Source organism: Buteo buteo, chromosome 17 (assembly GCF_964188355.1).
Source record: "Buteo buteo chromosome 17, bButBut1.hap1.1, whole genome shotgun sequence".
Taxonomy (NCBI): domain Eukaryota; kingdom Metazoa; phylum Chordata; class Aves; order Accipitriformes; family Accipitridae; genus Buteo; species Buteo buteo.
The window spans coordinates 30,435,970-30,459,163 of NC_134187.1; the positions used below are offsets into that span (position 1 = coordinate 30,435,970).

At 69.9% G+C, this 23,194-nt stretch overlaps 4 protein-coding genes across 6 annotated transcripts; 3 read left to right on the forward strand and 1 right to left on the reverse strand.

Annotated features, from left to right (window-relative positions):
- The first annotated feature begins 57 nt into the window (after nucleotides 1-57).
- Nucleotides 58-2,518, forward strand: ZC3H10 (zinc finger CCCH-type containing 10). Of its 2 annotated transcripts, none has more exons than XM_075049633.1 (2): nucleotides 58-329; nucleotides 878-2,518. In XM_075049633.1, the coding sequence occupies exons 1-2, from the start codon at nucleotides 175-177 to the stop codon at nucleotides 2,091-2,093; spliced, it is 1,371 nt and encodes a 456-aa protein (XP_074905734.1). In that variant the 5' UTR covers nucleotides 58-174; the 3' UTR covers nucleotides 2,094-2,518. The 2 variants fall into 2 exon arrangements, with proteins under 2 accessions (XP_074905734.1, XP_074905735.1); XM_075049634.1 differs by lacking the exon at nucleotides 58-329 and adding an exon at nucleotides 556-730.
- A 305-nt stretch (nucleotides 2,519-2,823) lies between these two features.
- Nucleotides 2,824-10,806, forward strand: ESYT1 (extended synaptotagmin 1). Its single transcript, XM_075049602.1, has 31 exons — nucleotides 2,824-3,155; nucleotides 3,908-3,949; nucleotides 4,051-4,185; nucleotides 4,283-4,356; nucleotides 4,541-4,613; nucleotides 4,724-4,813; nucleotides 4,916-4,971; nucleotides 5,066-5,189; nucleotides 5,284-5,460; nucleotides 5,723-5,805; nucleotides 5,909-5,957; nucleotides 6,023-6,112; nucleotides 6,220-6,312; nucleotides 6,410-6,481; nucleotides 6,593-6,679; nucleotides 6,875-7,024; nucleotides 7,102-7,233; nucleotides 7,607-7,783; nucleotides 7,981-8,063; nucleotides 8,156-8,204; nucleotides 8,296-8,385; nucleotides 8,503-8,598; nucleotides 8,681-8,752; nucleotides 8,837-8,923; nucleotides 9,008-9,154; nucleotides 9,250-9,380; nucleotides 9,586-9,684; nucleotides 9,777-9,908; nucleotides 9,989-10,094; nucleotides 10,164-10,213; nucleotides 10,340-10,806. The coding sequence occupies exons 1-31, from the start codon at nucleotides 2,889-2,891 to the stop codon at nucleotides 10,371-10,373; spliced, it is 3,147 nt and encodes a 1,048-aa protein (XP_074905703.1). The 5' UTR covers nucleotides 2,824-2,888; the 3' UTR covers nucleotides 10,374-10,806.
- Nucleotides 10,807-11,450: 644 nt separating this feature from the next.
- MYL6 (myosin light chain 6) lies at nucleotides 11,451-13,982 on the forward strand. 2 transcript variants are annotated; one of them, XM_075049672.1, is made up of 7 exons: nucleotides 11,451-11,580; nucleotides 11,762-11,789; nucleotides 12,443-12,586; nucleotides 12,666-12,839; nucleotides 13,109-13,186; nucleotides 13,319-13,357; nucleotides 13,785-13,982. In XM_075049672.1, exons 1-6 carry the CDS (start codon nucleotides 11,578-11,580, stop codon nucleotides 13,345-13,347), a joined length of 456 nt encoding a protein of 151 aa, XP_074905773.1. In that variant the 5' UTR covers nucleotides 11,451-11,577; the 3' UTR covers nucleotides 13,348-13,357; nucleotides 13,785-13,982. The 2 variants fall into 2 exon arrangements, with proteins under 2 accessions (XP_074905773.1, XP_074905774.1); XM_075049673.1 differs by lacking the exon at nucleotides 13,319-13,357.
- SMARCC2 (SWI/SNF related BAF chromatin remodeling complex subunit C2) lies at nucleotides 13,841-22,910 on the reverse strand. Its single transcript, XM_075049671.1, is given in 30 exon segments — nucleotides 13,841-14,528; nucleotides 14,743-14,863; nucleotides 14,866-15,114; nucleotides 15,214-15,535; nucleotides 15,638-15,772; nucleotides 15,871-16,037; nucleotides 16,128-16,257; nucleotides 16,348-16,412; nucleotides 16,493-16,654; nucleotides 17,115-17,373; nucleotides 17,451-17,513; nucleotides 17,583-17,702; nucleotides 17,932-18,024; nucleotides 18,156-18,309; nucleotides 18,408-18,521; nucleotides 18,612-18,683; nucleotides 18,781-18,911; nucleotides 19,198-19,235; nucleotides 19,332-19,391; nucleotides 19,501-19,625; nucleotides 19,721-19,836; nucleotides 19,933-20,064; nucleotides 20,153-20,228; nucleotides 20,350-20,419; nucleotides 20,577-20,646; nucleotides 20,747-20,839; nucleotides 20,918-20,999; nucleotides 21,302-21,387; nucleotides 22,471-22,590; nucleotides 22,743-22,910. Coding segments are annotated over 30 exon segments (3,762 nt in total). The 5' UTR covers nucleotides 22,854-22,910; the 3' UTR covers nucleotides 13,841-14,302.
- Between the last annotated feature and the right edge of the window lie 284 nt (nucleotides 22,911-23,194).

The following is a 23,194-nucleotide window of genomic DNA, read 5'->3' on the forward strand; positions in this document are numbered from 1 at the left end:
CGGGGGGGCGGCGGGTTCCTCCGGTAACGCGGGCGGGCGGGTGGGACCGGGGTCACCGGGCGGCGCTGGGGTGGGATCCAGCCCCGCGGGGCCGGTAGCAGGGAGGGATGGGGGATGCCGGCGCGGCCGGGAGAGCCGAGATGGCGGCGCACACGCGTGACGTCACGGTGACGGATGAACGCGGGGCGAGGTACGCCGGGAGGAAAAGCGCGGTTTCTTCCGGGTCGCCCCGGAAGCACCATAGAGCGCTTCCTGCCCGGCGCAGAGCGGCGGCCGGAAGGGGCCGCTCATTGTTGGCGCTGGAGGACCCGCGAGGAGGCCGCGAGCGGGTGAGTGCGGGACGGGTCGCGCCGGGGACGGGACAGGCCGCGCCGCTACCGGGAACGGGGCCCCGCTCCGCCGTCCCGGGGCCCCCCCGCGGCGGCCGCCCCCGCCGCGCCCCGGGCCGAGCCGCCGCTGGGCCTGCCCCGGGCCTGCGGGGCCGTTGCTATGGAGACCCGGCGGGGGAGGGAGGGAGGGGGGGGCCGTGCCCCCTCCGCCCTCCCACCGCGCCCCGGCGGGGCTGTCACCGGGCGGACGTCTCGGTCCCTCGGGCCGGGGACCGGCGGCGCCCGGGCCTTGCCAGCCGCCGCCGGTACCGGCAGCCCGGGGGAGCTGCCATGAGGGGTCGCCCGGGCCCCCCCACCGGCTCCCTTCGCGGCTCGGGGGGCGGCGGTGGCACCGACACCGGGTAGGGACACCCGGGGCTGCCCGGGCCGAGCTGGCCCCGGCCCGGTGGTGCTGCCTTGGGGTGGGTGTTTACCTAAGCCCCGGCCTCCCCCGTGCCGGGCGGCCGCTCCCAGTCCCCTCCCTCACCACCGTCCCCTCCCTCCCGCAGTGCCCGGAGCCCCGCGGCGGCGGCGGCGAAGATGCCGGACCGCGACAGCTACAACAACGGCAACAGTGGGGATGAGGTGGGTGCCAACGCCGACGACATCTGCCGCGATTTCCTGCGCAACGTCTGCAAACGAGGCAAGCGCTGCCGCTTCCGGCACCCCGACATCAGCGAGGTCACCAACCTGGGCGTGCGCAAGAACGAGTTCATCTTCTGCCACGATTTCCAGAACAAGGAGTGCGTCCGTCTCAACTGCCGTTTCATCCACGGCACCAAAGAGGACGAGGACTGCTACAAGAAGACGGGGGAGCTGCCCCCGCGCCTGCGGCAGAAGGTGGCTGCCGGGCTGGGCCTCTCGCCCGCCGACCTGCCCAACAGCAAGGAGGAGGTGCCCATCTGCAGGGACTTCTTGAAGGGCGACTGCCAACGGGGCGCCAAGTGCAAGTTCCAGCACCTGCAGCGGGACTACGAGTACGAGGCGCGGGGCATGGCGGCCCGCGAGCAGGGCATCGTCCCCGCCGTCCGCCGCTACGACCCCTACGATGCCATCTATGATCCCGACCGTTACGACGACCACGACCCTGTGCTGAAGCGGCGACGGGTGGACGGCTTGCACTTCGAGACCTACGAGTACAGCTTCGCCAGCCCGCGGACGGTGGAGTACCGGCTGCTGGAGGAGGAGAACATCATGCTGCGCAAGCGCGTGGAGGATCTCAAGAAGCAGGTGAACAACCTGCTGGCCACCAACGAGGTGCTGCTGGAGCAGAACGCCCAGTTCCGCAACCAGGCCAAGGTGATGACGCTGAGCTCCACCGCCACCGCCACCGAGCAGACTCTGGCCCCCACCGTGGGCACCGTCACCAACTACAACCACAGCATCGCCCAGACCCACACCACGCTCAGCAGCCAGGCCCTCCAGCCCCGGCCCGTCTCCCAACAGGATTTGGTAGCTCCTGCCGGAGCCCAGGCGGCTCCCCCCGCCAACGCCGCTCCCCCCATGAACCCCGAAATCACCCCGCTTTCGGCCGCCTTGGCCCAGACCATCGCGCAGGGCATGGCCCCCCCGGTCTCCATGGCACCGGTGGCCGTTTCGGTGGCGCCGGTGGCCGTTTCGATGGCGCAGCCGTTGGGCGGGATCACCATGAGCCACGCCACCACCCCCATGGTGACGTACCCCATCGCCTCCCAGAGCATGAGGATAACGGCCATGCCCCACTGACCCCACCCCGCTGCGGGGGACCGTGCCGCCGGTGAAGGGGGACGGGGCAGCCGGTGGGACCGCCAACCCCCTGTGAAACTGAGCCGAGGAGGAGGAGGAGGAAGGGCAGACCCTCCCCAGCCTGTGGACAATGGTGGGGGCTCTCGCCTGGCGGTGCGGTAACCCCTCCCCAAACCGGGGGCTTTGCGCCTCGGCCCGGCACACGCTGCACCGGGGTGGGGGGGTGTCGGTAAAACCTCCCAGGGAGGGTTGGGGCTGCTCCCCCTGGGGAGCCCCGTGTATGGACACGGCCCCCCCCCCGCCCCAGCCTCCCTGGTGCTGGGTCTGTGTCCCGGTGCTGGGGGAGGAGGGGGGGGGGCACCGGGGCTGCGGCTCCCCCGGGCCCTGTAACGTTTTCAACTATTAAAAAAAACCCAGAAACTCAACGGCGATCGCTCTCCCGCCCCAGCCCCGGCTCCGCCGTGACTCTCCCGGGGGTGGGGGGCGGCGGGGAGCGGCCGGTGTCGGCGGGGAAGGGCGGGACGGGGGCCGGGGGGAATGGGACGGGGACACAGGGAGACGCCGCTCCCGGGACGGCGGCGGGACACGTGAGCCCCGCCGAAGACACCACCCCCCCGGCCACGCCCACCAGCTCCCTCCGCCACGCCCCCCCTTGAGCTCCGCCCAATGGTTGCGCCGAGCGCAGTGCTGCGGGGTGGGGCGGGGCAGAACGGGGCGTGGCCGGCGAGGCCCCGCCCGGTGCGGCGGCGGTAGCGGTAGCGGAGCAGCGGGAACGGGTTCGGGTTCGGGATCGGGATGGAGCGGCGGGGCGCGGGGCTGGCGGCGCTGGGCGCGCTGGGCCGGCGGCTGCTCTGGGCTCTGCCCGCTTACGCGGCGGGGTTGCTAGGGCTGGGCGCGGGCGCGTTGGTGTTGGCGTTGGCGCTTTACGCCGGTTGGCGGCGGCGGCGGCGGGCCCGGGAACGCGGGATGAGGTTGGCCGCCCGCCTGCAACGAGACGAGGAGGCCGCCGTACGCGCCGCCGCCGCCGGGCTGGGCGCGGCCCGCGGGGAGCTACCGGCATGGGTAAGCGGGTCCTCCGACGCCGCGCCGTTATTCCCGGCGGCGGCAGCGGGACCGGCTCGGGCTCCTCCCCCACCCCGCGCTGGGCGGGACCCTCCCGGGGCCGGGATTTCCCCCCCCCCTTCCCCTACCACCCCCGCTCCACTGAGGTCCCCCCCGTGACCGCCAAGATGCTGCAGCGCGGCTCCCGAGTGGGGTCCCCCCGCTCGAACCCCCCGCAATGGGGTGACCCCCCCGCTCGTCCCCCGTCCCCCCCCCCCGGTACTGCCCGGGGCCTTCCGGCAGCGCTGGGGCCGGGCCGTGACTCACCGTGCCCGGGGGGGGGGGCTGTTTCCTGCCCGGGCGCGGGGGGGGGCCGAGAACCCCCGCCCCGTGGTGCTGGGGGGGTCGAGACCCCCCTTCTCGGGACCCCCCACCACCGGGACCCCCGGGAACGGCCACGATGGGACCGGGCTCGGCCGCGGGGCTGAAGCTGCCGCCAGATGTTGGTCACAGCTGCGGGGGGGTGGTCACACCCACCCACCCACACAACCCCCCCCGCCGGCCGCGACTGTCCCACCCCGCGGGGATCCCACCGGGCCGGTTGGGGAAACTGAGGCACGGTGCTGGGTGGGGCCGTGCCGTTGCACTGGAGCGAAACCCGTGGCCAGAGCTTCCTCCCCCCGGCCCCGCATCCGGCCGGAACCCGCACACCCCCCCTTCCATTCCCCCCCCCCCGGCCTCATGGACCCCCCCCCCGGCCCATCTGCCCACAGGTGAGCTTCCCGGATGTGGAGAGGGCAGAATGGCTGAACAAGGTGAGGTGTCCGTCTGTCCGTCCCTGCGTCCCTCCATCTGTCCGTCCCTCCGTCCGTCCATCCATCCCCCTGTGTCCGTCCCTCCGTCCCGCTGCCGGCAGGTCCTGGCGCAGGCCTGGCCCTTTTTCGGGCAGTACATGGAGAAGCTGCTGGTGGAGAACATCGCTCCGTCCATCCGAGCCTCCAACACCCACCTCCAGACCTTCACCTTCACCAAGGTGGACATGGGCGAGAAGGTAGGGCTCCCCTCGGGGCCGGGGGTGTGTCGTCCCCACCCCAGCTCCCCAATCACCCCCCCCCCCCCATGGCTCACTGCTGTGTCCCCCCCCTCAGCCTCTCCGGGTCCTGGGGGTCAGGGCTCACCCCGGCGCCCACAAGAAGCAGATCCTGCTGGACCTCAACATCAGGTGAGCGGCTGGAGCCATCCGTGTGGCGAAGGCATCGGGTCTCAGTCCCCTGCACGCCCCCCCCCTCCCCCATGCTGGGGACTCCCTCTGCACAGCAGCTGCTGGAGCTTCCCCTTGCTGGGGGGGCCCGGGGGGGTGTCATGGTAAAGACAGCCCCCCCAACCCCTCCGTCATGTCTCTGCAGCTACGTGGGTGATGTCCAGATCGACGTGGAGGTGAAGAAGTTCTTCTGCAAGGCGGGGGTGAAAGGCATGCAGGTGAGGGGGGGTCTCTGGCCTGGCTGCGGGGAGGGCAGTGGGGCTGGGGGTATGGGGAGCTGGTGGGGGGGCTGTGGCCATGGGGGGGGTCACATCTCACATCCCCCCAGCTCCATGGGATGCTGCGGATCATCCTGGAGCCCCTCCTCGGGGACGTGCCCATCGTGGGGGCCCTCACCATGTTCTTCATCCGGCGCCCGGTGAGTGCCCCCCCCGCCTCCGAGGGACCGGCAGCCCCGGCCTCCCCCAAGCAGGATGCGGCTGGGGTCCAGGCCCCCCCTCTGACCCCATTCCCCCCCCAGATCTTGGACATCAACTGGACAGGGATGACCAACCTGCTGGACATCCCAGGGCTCAGGTGAGCCCCAGCCCGGCTGTGGGGGTCTTCCCGACCCCCCGGGACCACCGTGCTGTCCATGGCCCCCCCCGTGACTGTGCCCACACCCCCCCAGCTCCATGTCGGACACGATGATCATGGACGCCATCTCCTCCTACCTCGTCCTGCCCAACCGCCTCCTGGTCCCGCTGGTGCCCGACCTGCACGAAGCCGCCCAGCTCCGCTGCCCCCTGCCCCGGGTAAGGAATCTCCGGGGTGGGGGGGGGACCTGGGGAAGTGGGGGGCACCCTGCACCGGGCCCCCCCATCCCTGGCTGACCCCCCCACTCCGCAGGGCGTGGTGCGGGTGCACCTCCGGGGTGCCCGGGACCTGCGATCGAAGGACCGGTTCATGGGGGGGCTGGTGGAGGGCAAGTCGGACCCCTACGCCGTCCTGCGCGTCGGCACCCAGGTCGTCACCAGCCGCGTCATCGACGACAACCTCAACCCCACCTGGGACGAGGTCTATGAGGTGAGATACCCCCCCCCTTCACCGGGGACCCCCCAGACAGCTGGGGTTGTTGGGGGCTGCAGGGACCCCCGTGTCCCCCCCTGACCTGGCTGCAGTTGTGGGGGGCACAGGGACCCTCCCAGTGTCCCCAGGTGGGCTGTGGGGGCAGGACCACCCCCAACACAGCTGGGCTGGACAGGGGGACCCCCATGAGGTCCCCAGCCTGGCTATGCTTGGGAGGGGGGTAACCCCTGCGTCCCCCCCCGCTGACCCTGTCCCCCAGTTCATCGTGCATGAGGTGCCAGGGCAGGAGATGGAAGTGGAGCTCTTTGACAAGGACCCCGACCAGGACGACCTGCTGGGCAGGTGCGGGGGGGCCGGACCGCCGGGCTGATGGCTGGGTGGGGGGGGCTGGCTGCTGCCCCCCCAGCCCACAACTCATGGCCTCTCCTACCTCTCCCCTCCCCAGGATGAAGCTGGATTTCGGGGAGGTGCTGAAGGCCCGGGTGCTGGACAAGGTGGGTGCCGGAGCAGGGGGTGCTGGGGGGGCCGGGGGGGCCGTGCTGACCCTTTTGCCCCGCAGTGGTTCCCGCTGCAGGAGGGGGGCCAGGGACGGCTCCACCTGCGCCTGGAGTGGCTCTCCCTCATGTCCGACGCCTCCAAACTGGACCAGGTGAGCGGGGCTCAGCCCAGAGATGAGTTTGTTGGGGCTCAGCCCAGCTGGGGTGAGGTCACGGGGTGGGCCGGCTGACACCCCCCCCCCCCGGGCACATCCCCCAGGTTTTGGAGAGGAACCGGACAATCGTGGCCAAACCCGATCCACCATCAGCCGCCATTCTGGTCGTGTACCTGGACCGGGCTGAGGACTTGCCCGTGAGTGGGGGGCCAGGGGGGCCAGGGCTGCCAATTCCCTGCTCTGTGGGGTCAGAGATGTGTGGGGCCCCCCCGACGCCCCCCCCTTTCTTCGCAGATGAAGAAACCGGGCAAGGAGCCCAACCCCATGGTGCAGGTCTCGGTGCAGGATGTCACACGGGAGAGCAAGGTGGGCTGGGGGGGCCGGGGGGGCCCAGCCTTGCCGGTGCGGCCCCGCAGAGTCGGGGTTGGGGTGCAGGGGCTGGGCTGGCTGGTGGGGGTCTAACCCTGCTCCCCCCAGGTGGTCTATAACACATCTGCTCCCGTCTGGGAAGATGCTTTCCGCTTCTTCCTGCATGACCCCGTGAACCAGGACGTGGACATCCAGGCAAGACCCCAACTCTGTGTCCCCCCATATCCCCCCCCCAAATCCCCAGCCCCATTTTTGCCCGTATCCACCCAAATCCCTGTCCCTGTTTCCCCCCGCAAAATCCTCCAACCCCCATTTCTCCCCCATATTCCCCCCAAATCCCCCCGTGCCCTGTTTCTGCCGGATCCCCATGACCCCCCCGTGCCCCCCCAGGTGAAGGACGACCCCCGCCAGAGCAGCCTGGGCTCCCTCTCGCTGCCCCTCGCCCGCCTGCTCGACTCCCCGGAGCTGACGCTGGACCAGCCCTTCCAGCTCCAGCACTCGGGACCCGGCAGCCGCCTCTACATGAAGCTGGTCCTGCGGGTGAGGGGGGTTTGGGGGGGCTGGGGGGGGGCTGCCCCTGCCCACCCACCCCCCCCCGCTGACCTCCAGTCCTGCAGGTGCTCTTCCTCGACGCCCCTGAGGACAGTGGCCCCCCACCCACCCCCTCAGGGCAGCCGGACCCCCCCGCCACCACCAGCGGCACCCACCGGCCCACCCATGCCAGTCCTGACCCCCAGTTTGGCACTGAGGTGGGGAGTGGATGGGGGGGGGACCTGGGGGGCATCACCGGGGAGGCTGGAGGGCTTGGGGGGGGGGGGGGGGCAGGATGGGGCCCAGGGGCAAGGGGACCTGCAGAGGGGAACGGTGTGGGGAGCTGGGAAGGGAGCGATTTGGGATGGGATTGGGGGGTCCTGGGGGCAGGATGGGGCTGGGGGGGATGCTGGGGGGCAGGATGGTGGAGTCCTGGGGGCAGGATGGGGCTCAGGGGCTTGGGGGGGTCCTGGGGGGCCAGGATGGTGGGGGGTCAATGGCAGGAAGGGGGGGTCAGGGCTTGGGGGGAGTTGGGGTTGGACGTGCCCGGCAGCCCCCGTCCCAGCGCCTGTCGCGTCCCGGTGTCCCCAGCACGTGCTGCGGATCCATCTCCTGGAGGCCGAGAACCTGATCGCCAAAGACAACTTCTTCAAGGGGGTGGTGCGGGGCCGCTCCGACCCCTACGCCAAGGTGCGGGTGGCCGGGAGGGTCTTCCGCAGCCGCGTGGTCAAGGAGGACCTCAACCCCCGCTGGAACGAGGTCTACGAGGTACCGGGGGGGGGGTCCCGCGCCCCGTCTGCCCCCGCCCTGGGCATCGGTGCTGTGGGCATGGATGTGGTGTGTCGGGGAGGGGGTCCTGTTCCCGTGTCCGTCCGTCCCCCAGGAGGGGAAACTGAGGCACGGGGGCTGGGAGGGGAACCAAGCGTCCGGGGGTGTCCCCACCGGTGCCACCTCTCCCTGCCCAGGCGATTGTGGACGACGTCCCGGGACAGGACGTGGAGTTCGACCTCTTTGACAAGGACATCGACAAGGACGACTTCCTGGGCCGGTGGGCGCTGGGGGGGGCACGGGGGGGGGGAGGCCGGGGGGCTGTGGGGTGGGCCCCCCAGCCCTCACCATCTGCCGCCCCCCTCCTCCTAGGTGCAAGGTGCCGCTGAGGCGGGTGCTGAGCAGTCGCATCGTGGACGAGGTAGGAGAGGGACCAAGGGGGGGCTGCAGTTGGGGGGGGGGGGGCCTGCAGCAGAGTGGGGGGGTCTCACCCACCCTCCCTGTCCCACCAGTGGCTGCCACTGGAGGAGGTGAAGTCGGGGCGGCTGCACGTACGGCTGGAGAACCTGGCCCCCAGCCCCAGCGCTGCCCTCCTCGAGCAGGTAACGAACGGCCCCCGGCTCGCCAGGACGAGCATCCCCGTCCCTGTCCCCGTCCCCGTGTGCCCCCACGCCATGGCGGGACCCCCAGCCCACCCTCAACCCCCCCCCCCGCCCCAGGTCCTGCACACCAACAGCCTCCTGCAGCCCGCCCGGGGCGAGGAGCTCTCGGCCGCTCTCCTCTCCGTCTTCGTGGACCGAGCCGCCGACCTCCCGGTGAGTGGCTGCCCCGGCACCCCCCCATCATCATCATCATCATCTTCATCATCTTCATTGTCCCCACCCCGCTGTCCCCCAGCTCCGGAAGGGCTCCAAGCCACCCGCCGCCTTCGCCAGCCTGGCCGTGCGCGATGTCTCCGTCAAGACCAAGGTAAGACGGGGTGGTGGGGGGGTCGGGAGGGGGTAAGGGGGTACGAGGCTGGGGGGGGTCTCTCACCCGCTCTCATATCCCCAGACCTGCACCCCGTCGGCCGAGCCCGTGTGGGATGAAGGCTTCTCCTTCCTCATCAAGCGGCCCCACGTGGAGTCGCTGGAGCTGCAGGTCTCTGCCCCGTCCCCGCGGCGGGGGTCCCGTCCCCGCGGCGGGGGTCCCGTCCCGGGGTGCTGAGCCCCCTGTGCCCCGCAGGTGAAGGAGGAGGGGGGGCAGCCCCTGGGTGCCCTCAGCCTGCCCCTGCCCCAGCTCCTGGCCTCCGAGGGGCTGGCGCTGGACGGCTGGTTCCCGCTGGCCGGGGGGGGTCCCGGCAGCCAGATCCTGCTGCGGGCGCAGCTGGGGGTGAGTGCTGGGATTGGGGGGGGGCGGTGAGGGGGGGGGGGGCCAGACTGCCCCTCACACCCCCCCTCACACCCCCCTCACCCCTTGTCCCCCAGGTCCTGGTGTCGCAGCAGGTGGAGGTGGGGGCCGGTAGCGTGTCCCTGGCCGGGGGGGACGCTGCCCCCCAGCCCGCGGGGGAGGAGTGCGGGACGGGGGGGCTGCGCCAGCGCCTGCTCCCGGCTGACAGGTAGGGCTGGGGGGGGGGGCGCGACCCCCCCCCTCAGGGAGCATCCAGCCCCCTCCCCAGATTGCATCCAGCTCCTGTCCCTGCATCCGCTCGGGCTATAAACCTTAAGCTGGGGTGGGGGGGGGGGGTCCGGGCATGAGCCCCCCCGGGCCAAGCCCCCCACCAGGGGTCGGGTGGGGGGGCACTGACCCTCTGCCCCCCGCAGCCACCCTGAGCCAGCGGAGGGTCCCCTGGGGCGGCTGCAGCTCACGGTCTGGTACTACGGGGAAGAACGCAAGCTGGTGGCCATCGTCCATGCCTGCAGGTGAGGCTACCTGGTGGGGGGGTCTGCCGGGGAGGGGGGGTCTCAGGGCTTGGACCCCCCCCGCTGAGCTGTGCCCCCCCCCCCGGCCCCAGGAAGCTGAGGGCGGTGTCGAAGGAGCTGCCGGACCCCTACGTGTCCCTGGTGCTGCTGCCCGACCGCAGCCGCAGCACCAAGAGGAAGACCAGCGTGCAGAAGAAGACCCTCAACCCCGACTTCAACGAGAGGTGGGGGGGGGGGCGGGGGGGGGCAGTGCTTGCCTGCCCGGTGCTGCCCAGTGCTGCCCAGTACAGCCCAGTCTCCCCAGGTTCGAGTGGGACGTGTCCCTCGAGGAAGCCTCGCGGCGTAAGCTGGAAGCTCACGTCAAATCCACCGTGTCCTTCGTGTCACGGGAGAAGGAGGTGCTGGGGAAGGTACGGGGGGTCTTGGGGAGGTCCGGGGGGGTCCGGGGGGGGCCCTTCTGAGCCTTTGTTCTCCCCCAGATCCATCTGGACCTGGCACAGGTGGATCTGTCCGAAGGGGGAACCCACTGGTGAGTGGGGGCTGTGCAGGGGGTGGGGTGGGTGGGAGGTCTCTGGGGACTCTCAGGGCATCTCTCTGGGTCGGGGGGGTTGTGTCATCCCCCCCCCTGTGCCCCCCAACCTGTCTCCCCCCACAGGTACGAGCTGCGGGACGAGCGGAGCAGCCCCTAGCGCTGGGCCCCCCCCCCGGGCCCCCCAGTCCCCACCGTGCCTGGGGCTGTGGGAAGGGCGAGGGGGGACGACCGGCCCCCCGGCTGCTCCTGCTGACCCCCCCCCAACGGCCCCCCAGCCTCGCCACTGACCAAAGACATGCCGGGTGGGGGTCAGGCTGAGCCCCCCCCTGTGCCCCCCCAGACTGTTACATATCTCGTGCCTTTTGCCCACCGAGGAGCCTCCTGGCACGGGGGTGGGGGGGGACCCGGCCTGGGCTTCTGCCCCCGGCCCCCCCTGGCGCCCCCCCCCCCGGGAAGATGCTTTTATTAGAGCCGCTGCCACCGCCGCCACGCCACCGCCGTGCCACCGCTGCGCAGACCCCCTCCCCACCTTCCCGGGGCTGTGACCCCCTGTGTGTCCCCCCCCGCCGCGGTAATAAAGGAGGGAGGAGACGGCGGCGGTGGCTTCGTGTGGTTTTGGGGGTCCCGGGGGGGACCCTTGGGGTCTGTGGTGTCCCCCCTACTGTGGGCTTCCCCCATGGGTGTCCCTCGTGGGGTGTTCCCCATCTTGGTGGCCCTACTGGGGTGTCCCCCACGGGAGACGGTCAGTGGGATGTGTGTCCCCCCCCTCCTTGAGGTGTCCCCATGGTGGTGGTCCTGGTGGGATGCCACCCACGGGGTGGGGGTGTCCCCGTTGGGGGGTGTCATCGTGGGGGTGTCCCTGTCGTTATGTCCGTGGTGGGGTGCTGCCTGGGGCGGGGGGGGGAGGTGGTGGTGTGTCCCCCCCCACGGGGTGCTCTCACAGGATGCTTCCTACTGAGGTGTCCCCCGTGGGACCACCGCTGGGCTGTCCCCCGTGGGGTATGGGCACTGGGGTGTCTCCTGGGGGGGGGGGGTGGGTGCCCTCCATGGGGTGTGGCCGTTAGGGTGTGACCCATGCGATGCCGTCACGGGGGTGCCCGTGGTGATGTCACTCGTGGGGGTGTCCCCCATCGCTATGCCCCCCCCGGACCCCGCTCCGTGCCCTTCTATAGACAAAAAATCCCCCCCAGGAGAAGGGGCGTGGCCTCGCCTCCCCTCATGCATAATGCATCGCCTAATTAGCGCGCCGTGACGCAGCCGGCGCGCGGCCAATGGGCGGGCGGTGACGCCGGTCGGTAGAAAGCGCCCGCCCGTCGCCCGCGGCCCAGAGCGGGGAAGCAGGAACGGGAGCGGCCGCCGCCATGGTGGGGGCACCGGGAACCGGGGGGTCCCGCGGGGGATGCGCGGGCGGAGGGGGGGGGGACGGGAACCCGGGGTGGGGGGAGCGGCTGGATGCGGGGCGGGGGGGGTCGGGGGCGGTCGGCGGGCACCGGAAGCGGCCGGTACCGGTACCGGTGCCAGCTGACCGCCGCGCTCTCCCCGCAGTGCGATTTCTCGGAGGAGCAGACTGCGGGTGAGTGACCGGCACCGGGCACCGGGCATCCCCCCCCCCCAGGACCGGCCCCGCCGCCCCCAGCGCTTCCTGCGCGGCCGCGGGTGGGGCCGTTCCCGGGGCAAAGTCCCGCCCGGGCGGGGCCGTTCGTGTCGGTGGGGCGGGAGTGGGAACGGCGACGGGACCGGGCCCCGGGGCGGGGGGGGGGGGGCGCGGGCCCCTTTTGCGCCATTTGCCCTTATATGGGCATAGCGTGGGGCCGGGCCGCGCATTCCTGCGGGGTGGGGCCGGCCGGCTTCCCGGGACGGGGGCGGGGGGGGGAACGGGACCGGGCGGGGGGGGGGGGGGCAGCATCCCGGCCGCGCCCGACGCGGCGGGGGGGCCGCGCCCTCCATCCCCGCCGGAGTCGGGTTCCACCGGGAAACCGGACCCGCACGGGAAAGAAACCCGACCCGGGGGGGGGTGTTTGTGGTGTCCCGGGTTGGGGGGGGGGGCAGGTAATGGGGTCCCCAAGGTGCGGGGTCCCAGGGATGCAGGCGGCGGGGTCGCATCAGCGTGGGGTCTGTGGATGCAGCATCCCTCCAGATGGGAGGTCTGGCGGGGGGGGGGGGGGGTGTCCCGGTGAGCCGGGGGGGTCCCGGAGGTGCTGACGCGGGGGCGGGGGGGTCCGGCAGAGTTCAAGGAGGCGTTCCAGCTCTTCGACCGCACCGGGGATGGAAAGATCCTGTACAGCCAGTGTGGGGACGTGATGCGGGCGCTGGGCCAGAACCCCACCAACGCCGAGGTCATGAAGGTGCTGGGCAACCCCAAGAGCGATGGTGAGTGGGGGACCCACCCCCCCCCCCAGACTCCCCGGGACCCCCCCGGCCCCCCCCACCGACGGTCTCTCTCCCGCAGAGATGAACCTGAAGACGCTGAACTTCGAGCAGTTCCTGCCCATGATGCAAACCATCGCCAAGAACAAGGACCAGGGCTGCTTCGAGGACTACGTGGAGGGGCTGCGGGTCTTCGACAAGGAGGGCAACGGCACCGTCATGGGGGCCGAGATCCGCCACGTCCTCGTCACCCTGGGTGAGCATCATCCTCCCCCCCCGCCCCCTTCCAGGTCCCCAAATCCCTGCGAGCCCTCAGGACCCCTCAAACACCCCTGAAGCCCCCCAAAACCCAACCAGCCCCAGGGACCCCATGAACTCCCAGCCTGTCCTGGGATTCTCACAAGCCCCCAACAAGCCCCAGGGACACCCCCCCCCCCCAAAGGCTAGCAAGCCCTGGGGACCCACAGTGTGTCATGTTGTGTCCCCCCCCAAAATCACCGTGGGGTGACACGGGCTGTCCCGCAGGCGAGAAGATGACGGAGGAGGAGGTGGAGCAGCTGGTGGCTGGGCATGAGGACAGCAACGGCTGCATCAACTACGAAGGTGAGGGCAGGGGGTGCTGGGGGGTCCCGGGGTGCTGGGGGTCCCAGGGGTGATGGGGTGACGGGGGCCCCAGGGGGCTCAGCCGCGGCCCCGCTCCCTCCCTGACCATCATGTCTCCTTCCTTCCTCCCAGCGTTTGTGAGACACATCTTGTCAGGGTGACGCCGCAGGGGTACGCCTCCCCCCCCCCCCGCTCCCCTCAGTTACTTCCAGTTTTTTTTTCTGCCTATTTTTTTCGGCGGTGTCTTTTTTTTTTTAAAAAAGCCAAAAAAAAAAAAAAAAAAAAAAAAAAAAGGCCGCCTGGTTTGCGCTCTCGCCCTTGGTGCAGCCCCTCCTTCTCCCCCTTTTCCCCCCGCATGCCCCTCTGCATGGAGCCCCCCTGCGTGCTGGGGCCGGGATGTGGGTGCTGGCATGGGGGGGGGCCAGTGGACCACCCCCCCCCAGCAGGGGGGGGCCAGGGCTGCAGCGACGCCGGTTCCTCCCTGCGCTCTTCAGCCGTTTGACTTTGGTTTTCCTGCCTCTCTCCGGGACGAGGGCTGGGGGGGCCCGGCAGCCTGCCCCCCCCCCCCTCACCCTGCTCTCCCCCCTTCTCTCCACAGAGTTGGTCCGGATGGTGCTGAGCGGCTGAAGACCCCTCGTGTCATCATGTGTTGTTCCCCCCCGCCCCCAGTCACTCTTGGTTTTGTGCCTTTTCCCTTGTTTTCCTGCCACCACCAAGGCCCCCTGCCCCCCCCCGCTCGTGGCCCCACCGGCTAAGTTATTGCTCCACGGCATCAAATAAAGTGTCGGAAAGGTGACGCTGGGTTGGTGAACCTCTGTGTGTCCCCCCACCCCACCCCCCCAGACACACTCTGCACCACGAGGCTGTTTGTTTCTTCCCGCCCCAGGGACTTGGAATTTTATTTTTGTTGTTTTTTTTTTAAAAAAACAAAACAAAACAAAACAAAAAAAAAAAAACCACAAACGAAAGTGGGGGGGATGACAACTGAGAAGGAGCTGGGGGGGGGGGGGAATGCCCATGTGCCGGGGGGAGTGGAGCTGTCTCATAAATAGCCGGGGGGGAGCAGGGTCCCCGGCCCGCCCAGGGAGACCAACACTTAAATAAAATCCAGGACAATCATAAAAAAATACCAAAGCTGGGGGGGTCGGGGGGGGGGGGCAGCTTCCTTTGGGGTGCCTTGCAGGGGCGGGAGGGGCCGGTCTCCCCAGGCCGGTGGTGGCGGCGGGGTTGGGGGGGGCTGCGGCATCCTCGGCCCTGGCGGGGGCTCACTGCGTGGGGGGGACGGGGGTGGCCGTGCTGGGGCTGGGCGCGATGGGGTCCGTCTGCAGGGGGGGGCCTTGCTCTGCAGGGAGAGAAAAGAAAGAGCGGGGGGGGTCACATCTGGGGGGGGCAAAGGGGTGCATGAGCACCTCTTGCCCCACAGCTCTGGGGACGGGTTGAGCCCCCCGCCCCATGCCTGTGAGTGGGTCCCCCCCCTCCCTGAGTCCCTCCCGGTGGGTTCCCCCCTCCCTGTTCCCGGTGGCCCCCCCCCCCCCCACACCCCCATCATGTCTCACCTGCGAGGAGGCCGGGGTTGGGAAGGAGGCTTCCCTGCACGGCGGCCACGATGGCGGGGCTGTGCGCGGCGGCCGAGCCCCCCGCGAGGTGCGGCAGGGCCAGGCCGGGTGGGTGGGTGGTGGGGGGCAGCCCCCCGGACGGCATGCTGCTGGCGAGGGCCCCATGCAGCGGGAGGGCGGGCGGGTTAGCGGGGAAAGTGGCGCCGAGGGGCTCGGCGGGGGGGTTAGCCATGCTAAATGGGATGGCGGATGGAGGCAATCCGAAGGGCAGGGCCGCGGGCGCATTACCGGGCACGGCGGGGTGGCCGCTGCCACCGAGGCTCCCAGCCAGGCTCTGGGACGGCGGCTGCTGCCCGGGGAACGGCGCCGGGGCTGCGGAGAGAGCGGGGAGTGGGGGGGGGTGTCAGCGCCAAGACCCTGGCGTTCAGACACCCCCCCCCCCCAACCCAAGCCCTCAGCACCCCGACTCACCGTGCGGGACGGCCGGGGCGCCCGGCGGCGGGGGCGGCTGCGGCGGGGGGGCACCGGGCAGCGGCTGCCCCACGGGCTCGGCGGGGGCCACCATGGCGGGGGCGGGCGGCGCGCCCAGCGGGTGGGCGGCGGGGGCCAGGGGGGCGCCGGTGGCGGTGGCGGGCAGGGGCTGGGCCCCTGGCGGCAGCGGGGGCGGCTGCTGCTGCTGCTGCTGCTGAAGGTGCTGGAAGTGCTGCTGGCGGGCGCGCATCTCCGCGTACTTCAGCTGCTCCATGTGGAAGGCCTGACGGTCCGCCAGCAGCTGCTGCCGCTGGTACTCCAGCTGGGGGGGGGACGGACACAGCGGGGGGGGGTGTCAGCAGGGGATGCTGGAGTGGGGGCAAGCGCCTGGCTCCTCCTCCCCATCGCCACCGTTATCACTCACAGCCTCGCGCTCCCGGTCCATGATGGTCTCCAGCTCCTCGAAGTGCCGCAGCTTGATCTCCAGCTTCTTCATCTGCGTTTCCACCAGCAGTGCCACCAGCGACTTGATCTTACGCTCCTCCACTGCTGCCAAGTGCTGTGGGGGGGGGGGTTACCAGAGGTGGGGGGGAGTGTCAGCACCCACGCCCAGGCTTCACGGCCCCCCCGCCCTGAGCCCCGACCCCAGCCCCTCACCTTGGCCTTCACGGCAGCAGCGGCCAGGGCAGCGGCGGCAGCGGTGGAGAGGTTCCCCTCGCCGATGTCCCGCTCCACCTTGGCCTTGCGCTCGGCCTCAGGCTCCGGTGGCTCCTTGGGCGCCTCATCCGGCCCTTCCTTCGCCTCCTTCTCCTTCTCTGGCTCCCCTGCGGCAGGGCGGGGGGGGCCATGTCGGCAGGGCAGAGCTGGGGGGGGGCTCAACATCCCACCCTAGCCCAGCCGGGCCCCCCACTCACCTGCACCATCACCATCACCCTTGTCGGGCTCCTTCTCGCCTTCTGCCTCCTTCCCCTTCTCCTCCTCCTTCTTGGGTGCCTCCCCGGCCTTCTCCTTCGCCTCGTCCTCCGCGGCACCATCCCGTGGCTCCTGGGGAGGGACCGGCCCCGTGGCTGCTTGAGTCCCTGTGCCAGCCACCCTCCCCAGACCCCCGCGCCCCCTCCCCGGGCCAGCCAATACCTTGGCCTCCTTCTTCTCCTCTGTCGGCTGCGCCTCTGCCCGCGCCTCCTCCGTGCCACTCTCCTCTGGGGACACAAGCGCAGGGTCAGGCCCCATTGCTGCCCGCCCCAGGCCTGGCAAACTCATCACACTGACCCCGCCTCACCTATCCGCTCCGGCTCGTCGGAGGTGGTGCCGGCGATGCCGCTGCTCTCCAGCCCGAACGCGGGGTCGGCCTTGCCCGTCACCTTGGCCGCCTCCTCCACCTTGCGGACATGGGCCTCCACCAAGGCCGTGGGCACCTCCTCCTTCATCTTGGAGAACTCCTCTGCAGGGCAGCGCCGTGGGCCCTCAGTGGGGCCCCCAACACCCCTTGGAGCCAGCCCTGGTCCTCAGCATTCTATATCTCTTGGGGGGCTTGTCCCATCCCCTCATCAGGCTCATCCTGCCTCCCCACAGGACTTGTCCTGCCTCGCTACAGAATGCCCTATAGGACTCATCCCATCTCCTCATAAGATTTATCCTGCCACCCTGTAGGACTCCCTATAGGACTCAGCCCTTCTCCCTATAGGACTCTCCCTCTCTCCCCATAGCACTTATCCATCACCCCATAAGACTCGTCCTGTCTCCCTACAGAACTCATCCCATTCTCCTACAGGACTCCCCACAGGACTCATCCATCTCCCCATAGGAATCAGCCCACCTCCCTATAGGACTCAGCCCTGTCCCCCCCAGGACTCAGCCAGACCCCCACCCACGCCATGCCCCGCTGGGAGGGGATGCATTACCCAGAGCCGACTTAGCGGCAGCGGAGGCGACGCGAGGGTCGACGACGGAGGCCAGGAAGGCGACGGTGCTCATGACGGGATTGCCGGACTGGCTGAAGGGGATGGGCTGGTAGGCCAGTGGCCCCAGGGACGCCTCCGAGTCCTCCAGGTAAGGGTCCTCGATGGGCAGCCGCAGGAAGTGTAAGATGCACTCGTCCTGCGTCCGGCTGCCCACGTGCTCCGACACCTTGTTCCAGTCGTCCTTGTACATCTCCAGGGCCTGCGGGATGGAGCGGGGGGCTGTCAGCATGGGCTGGCAGTCCCATTGCCCCCCACTCCCCATGGAGCCCCACTCACCTCCAGCAGCAGCAGCGTCTCCTGCTCCGTCCACTCCCGCGTGGCGCTGGCGGCAGCTTTGCTCTGCGGGGGGAAGAGAGGGGTGAGCGGCGGCAAGCGGCGGGGACGGGGACAGGGACAGGGGGTGCCCACCTTGGAGGGGACGTTCTTCTTGGTGTACATGTCGGTGCGGAGGCCGAAGTTCTGCATGTCGGCTGGCTTCTCCTTGCTCTTGTCGGGGAAGTTCAGCATCTGCTGCGAGGCCGAGGTCTGCTGCCAGGGGAGGAGAGGGGACGCTGGGGACACGGCCGCGGGGGCTGGGCCGCGAGGACGCCGGTCCCCTCCACCCCATCCCAGAGAAGCCTTTGTGTCCCATCTCGTCACGGTGTCCCCCCCGCGTCCCTGCTCCCCGGGGCAGGGCGGCATGCGGGGCGCGAGGGGGAGGAGGGAAGGAGCCTTCCTCGGCCAGCGGCGGGGGGATGGACCCCAAGGAGCCGCCTACCAGCTCCGGCTTCCCCTTCACCGTCTCGGTGACGAGGTCTTCGATCTCTTTGCTCTTGCGGCCCGTCTTGGCGTCGCCGTCGCTCTGCCGGCCCTGAGGCACGGATCGAAGCTGTGCGATCCCCCCACCCCCCCACCCCACCCCGCGCCCGGCCCCCGCGGGGACCGGGGGAAGGCAGAGGGGGGACACGGCTGGGCGAGGAGCGGCCGCCCCCGCGCACCCACCTGGGGTGTTTTGGGCTGCAGCGGCACCAGCCCTGAGGGCGTATCGGCCAGGACGTGGAAGTGGGAGGTCGGTGGGGGGCCCATGGGGGTGGGCCGGCTCTCGGCATCCACCTGATAGTTGATGAGGCCCCACTGCTCCAGGAAGGCGTGGACCCTGCGGAGAGCCAGGGCTCAGACCCCGCCGGTCCCTCTGCCAGCACCAAGGTGCCAAACTGATCCACCCCTCCACAACCCCACTGGCACCGGACCCACCGCATGATGGCACAGACATCCCCGGCCAGGTTGCGGCGGCACGCCGTGGAGGTCAGGTACTCCTGGGGGTTGAGCCGGTACGTGTCGATCATGAAGTTGCGGTATGCCAAGTATCTGGGGGAGAGGGGCAAGGTGTCAGTGCTGGCTGCGGCCCCACCGGCACCAGGAGGGATGGGGAAGGAGTGAGCGGGGGTTTGGCCTCACATTTCAGGGGTCTTGGATTTATTCTTGCCATTGAAGAACTCGGGCAGGGCTCGGCGCTCGATGGCGTGGACACTGCAAGACGAGACGCTCAGGGAGGGCCTGGCCAGGCAGCCCCGCACTGTCTGGCTGGCGCCCTGTGGCACCGTCCTGGTCCTCAGCTGTCCCGTACCTGTTGTAGTCGAACCAGGCGGCGTAGCTGGGGATGATGATGTGGTGGGTCTGCTCCGTCACGTTGTCCTCGTGCAGGTCGGGGTTCTTGGCCTGCTCCCCCTTGCTGCCAGTTCCGTTCTCCTCCTCATCCTGCCAGAGACCAGCACCACATGGGCATGGGGGTCCTGAGCCCCCCTTTTGGATCCTTCCTCATCCTCACTGAGAGCAGCATGAGGCCAAAAGCACAGGGCAAAACTACGTGTGGCCCCAGGGATGACAGGAAGGGCAGAAAGGGGCCCTTTTGTCCCGAAAAGAGGGACAAGGAAAGAGGGATAAATAGGCGACCATCCAGCAATGGTGACCGCCACGCTGGGGTGGGAACATCTTCCCTGGAGGAGTGCCCGGCCGGGGAGGAGGGGATGGGCCTGGGCCTCACCTTGCCAGCTGTCTCCATGCTTTCATCCTCCTGTTCATCTGGAAGAGAGGAGAACAGGGGCAGGTTTGGGCACCGTCAGGTCTGTGGTGCCAGGGGACCTGTCCCGGCGCTCAGCCCCGGCGCCTTGGACTCACCCAGGTCCGTCATGGTGCCCCCCTTGACGGGTGCAGACTCCGAGTCCTTCTTGGTGTTGACTGCAGCAGAAGGAAGCAGTGCTGAGCACCCCAGGGATGGGCCCCCACCCCAGCCCACACTTGTGATGGGAGGACCCTGTGGGGGGGGCTGCTGGTCCCCCACCCTGACCTGTCTTGGGCAGGGTGACCTCCTCCACATTGGGGACGGGCGAGGGCTCGTCCATATCCTTCGTCAGGTCCTCCTGCTCCTCCTCACGGTGCCCCCGTTTGGATTTGTTGTAGGGGGTGGAGGGTCTGCGAAGGGAGAGACCCCCCGTGTCTCAGTCACCACCGCACCCCAGGGCCCAACTCCCCACAGCCCCTGCCACCCTGCCCCAGCCTGGGCTCACCCCTTCTTTGCATTCTTCTTCTTGGCCTCTGGGGTGGGCGAGGGGGAGGGCGAGCGCTTTCGCTTCTTGTAGTTGCCTCCCTTCTTGTCCCGCCTGTCCGAGTCAGGGCTGTTCACCTGGGGGAGACAGGGGGTCACTGGGTCCAACCGAGTGGGATGATCAAGCAGAGACCCCCATTTTCCCCCGCCATGGCTTTGCTGCCCCGCTCTGACCTCGTCTGTCAGCGTCTTGGCTGAGATCTTCTTCCTGCGGGCAACAGGGCTTTTCTCGTCTGTCACCTCGTAGTCCTCCTCATTCATCCACTCGTTGAAGGTGTCTGTGTCCAGGATCCACTTGGCGTGGACCTGCCGGGCAGGGGTGCAGGCGCGTCAGGCAGCCAGCAGGCAGAGGAGGGGGCTGCAGCTGCCATCCCAGCCTGGGGGACCTCGTTACCTTCCGGGGCTTCTCTGGTGTTGGGGCATCCTCTACAGACGCCTCAATCTCGCTGGCGGGGATCCAGGTGTCATAGCTGCGGGTGCAGAGGAACGGGGTGAGAGCAGCATCCACAGCGGTGTGGGTGCCCCATGGGCATGGGGAGGCTCCATCAGGCTTCAGCCGCGTCCCCACAGCCCCCGCCCGGGCCCCCTCACCTGTCGGGGTAGTAGCCCCAGTGCAGCAGGACCTGCTTGTCGCGCTTCATGACCGGCCGGACCCACTCCTCTGTGAGAGACACAGAGCAGGGCCAGCACTGAGCACGGACCCGCTGTCCCACCAAGAGCTGCCTGTGATGCCCAGCATGGCTCTGGCTCCCAAACACCACCCCCCGCCCCGGCGTTTCACCATGAGCTCAGAGCAGGGGGCTCCCCCTTGCACCCACCTTCCTCCAGGTTCCCGGGGACAGGACAGACAATGTGGGATGCGTTGCTCTTGTCCTCGGTCACCGTGCCCTGCGAGGAGAGCGAGGGAGTGGGTCTGGGTCTGAGTGCCCGGGATGAGGTGTTGGATGGGCCCCCACCCCATGCCCCCCACCCTGGCACTGCCACTGACCTGGTGCCTCTTGACGATGTCTTTCAGCTTGCTCAGCAGCTTGGGCTCGATCTCCTGGTGCAGGAAGATGTTGGGCCGGGCCAGGCAGTTGTTCTGGAGAAGGAGAGCAGAGCGGTGAGCGGGTGAGGGAGACGGGGGGCCTGGGGGGGGGGCAGGGGCGGCGCCTCCTACCTGCACCAAGGATTTCTCGATGGTCATGAACATCTCCACGTTGCGGTCCATCCGCGAGGGATTCTGGAAATCGAAACGCCGCCTTATTGGAAGAAAAGAGCGACTCTCATGAAAGCCACAGCTCAGGTCTCCTCGTCAGCATCCAAAGCCTGGGGGGTGGGGGGGGACACGCGCCTGAACCCCATCAGGGGTCCATGGTGACGGGAGGGGGGACATTCCCCAGCACCTGCTTGCTATGGAGGTGGGTGCCCTACAATCAGCCCACCCCTGTGCAGCCCCTGGCCGAGGCCATCCCAGGCATTCCCATGGAGGGGACCCCCCAACCTGGCCCTGTGACCCGCCCCCCCGGCCCCCTCCTGGTCCCAGGTGCAGGCGGGCGCTCACCATCCTTGGTCGCTCTTGAATTTATAGGCTGCTGCCAGGATGTGGCACAGGGCTCCTCCCGCCTTGAAATCCAAGAAGCATTTTATCTGTAACGGGAAGAAAGGAGTCGGGGGGGGGGGCAGCCACACAGGGTGGGCTGCGTTCCTGGTGTGGCAGGGAGCTGGGTGGGGTGCCATCCCCACGTTGGGGTGCCATCCCCTTGTTGGGCTCTGTCCCTGGGCTGGGATGCAGTCCCTGCGGTGTTGGGTCACTGACCCCACTTGGGGACCTGTCCCTGTGTCGGGACGCTGTCCCCACGTCCCCGGGGTGCTGTCCTGGGGTCCCCAGGGTGCAGTCCCCAGGTCCATAAGGTGTTGTCCCGGGTTCTTTGGGGTGCTGTCCGTGGTCAGGGCCCTGTCCCAGTGTCGGGGTGCTGTCCCTGGTGGGACACTGTCCCCTGGTCGTTGGGGCACAGACCCTGCTTGGGGGCAGTTCCCAGCAGGACAGTGCCCAAGTGTCACCGGCCACTGTCCCCAGGACACTGGGGCACTGTCCCTGACCAGGGCGCTGTCCCGCACCGGGACACTGTCCCGGGTCACCGGGTGCTGTCCGTGGTTGGGCGCTGTCCCTGGGTCACTGGGGCCTTGTCCCCAGGTCTTTGGGGTGCTGTCTCTGCTCAGGGCCTTGTCCCTGGTTCACTGGGGCACTGTCCCTGCTCAGCCTTGTCCCCAGCTCTTTGGGGCCTTGTCCTCGGCTCATTCAGGTGTTGTCCCCGGGTCTTTGGGGTGCCATCCCTTCTCAGGGCTTTGTCCCTGGGTCATCAGGGCCTCGTCCCCGGCTCACTGGGGCTCTGTCCCTGGGTCACAGGGGTGCTGTCCCCACGTCTTTGGGTGCTGTCCTCGCTCAGGGCCTTGTCCCCAGGTCTTTGGGGCCTTTTCCCTCGGTCTTTGGGGCACTGTCCCCGCTCAGCCTTGTCCCCAGCTCTTCGGGGCGCTGCCTCCGGGTCTCTGGAGCCTCGTCCCTGGGTCACGAGGCTGCCGTCCCCCCCCCCTCTTTGGGGCTCTGTCCCTGCTCGGGGCCTTGTCCCCAGGCCCCCGGGTGTCGCTGGGCCTCGTCCCCCACCGGGGCGCAGCCCCCGGCCCACCGCGTCCCCGTCCCCGTCTCCGGTGCCGCCACCGGCGGGGGCTCACCGGCAGCTTGGTGAGGGGCGCGTTGCTGACGTGCTTGCCGAAAACCTCCTCCTGGAACTGCAGCAGCTGCACCACCAGGCTCGACAGCGACTTGTTGGTGGGGGGTTCGGCCTGGATGTACTGCGGGGGCAGGGTGGGGGGGTCAGCGCCGGGGCCGGGCCCGGGCCCGGGGAGGGGGCGGGGGCGGCGATGGCGGCGGCGGGGCCGTGACAGGCCGGGCCCGGCGGGGCGGGGGCCGGCGGCGGCGCCCGCCGCCCCCCGCCGCGGCCTACCTTCTTGTAGTTCTTGCCGAGCCAGAGGCGGACGTTGTCGAACTGGCTGACGGTGTCCGAGGCCTCGTAGTACTTGACGTTGGGGCCGCCGTCCTTCTTCCGCACCGCCATCTTCGAGCGGGCCGGGCCGCCTCCCGCCGCCTCCCGCCGCGCCGCGCCCGCTCTACCGCCCCCTGCCGGCCCCGCCCCGCCCCGCGCCCGCTCTACCGCCCCCTGCCGGTCCCGGGGCGCGTCGCCTCCTCCCGCCGGCGCTGCGCGAACGTTGCCGGCTCGGTACCGGCGCGGACGGGCCGTGGAGGACCCTGACGGGTCGGGGGCTCGGTGACGCCCCCCCGGCGACTCCACACACGCACGCGCGCACACACAGCTCCCCGCGTCTCGGGGTGGGGGTGTGAGCGGGGCCGGGAACGGCGGCGGGGCACCGGGAGGGGTGGGAAGGCGGTGTGAGGCCG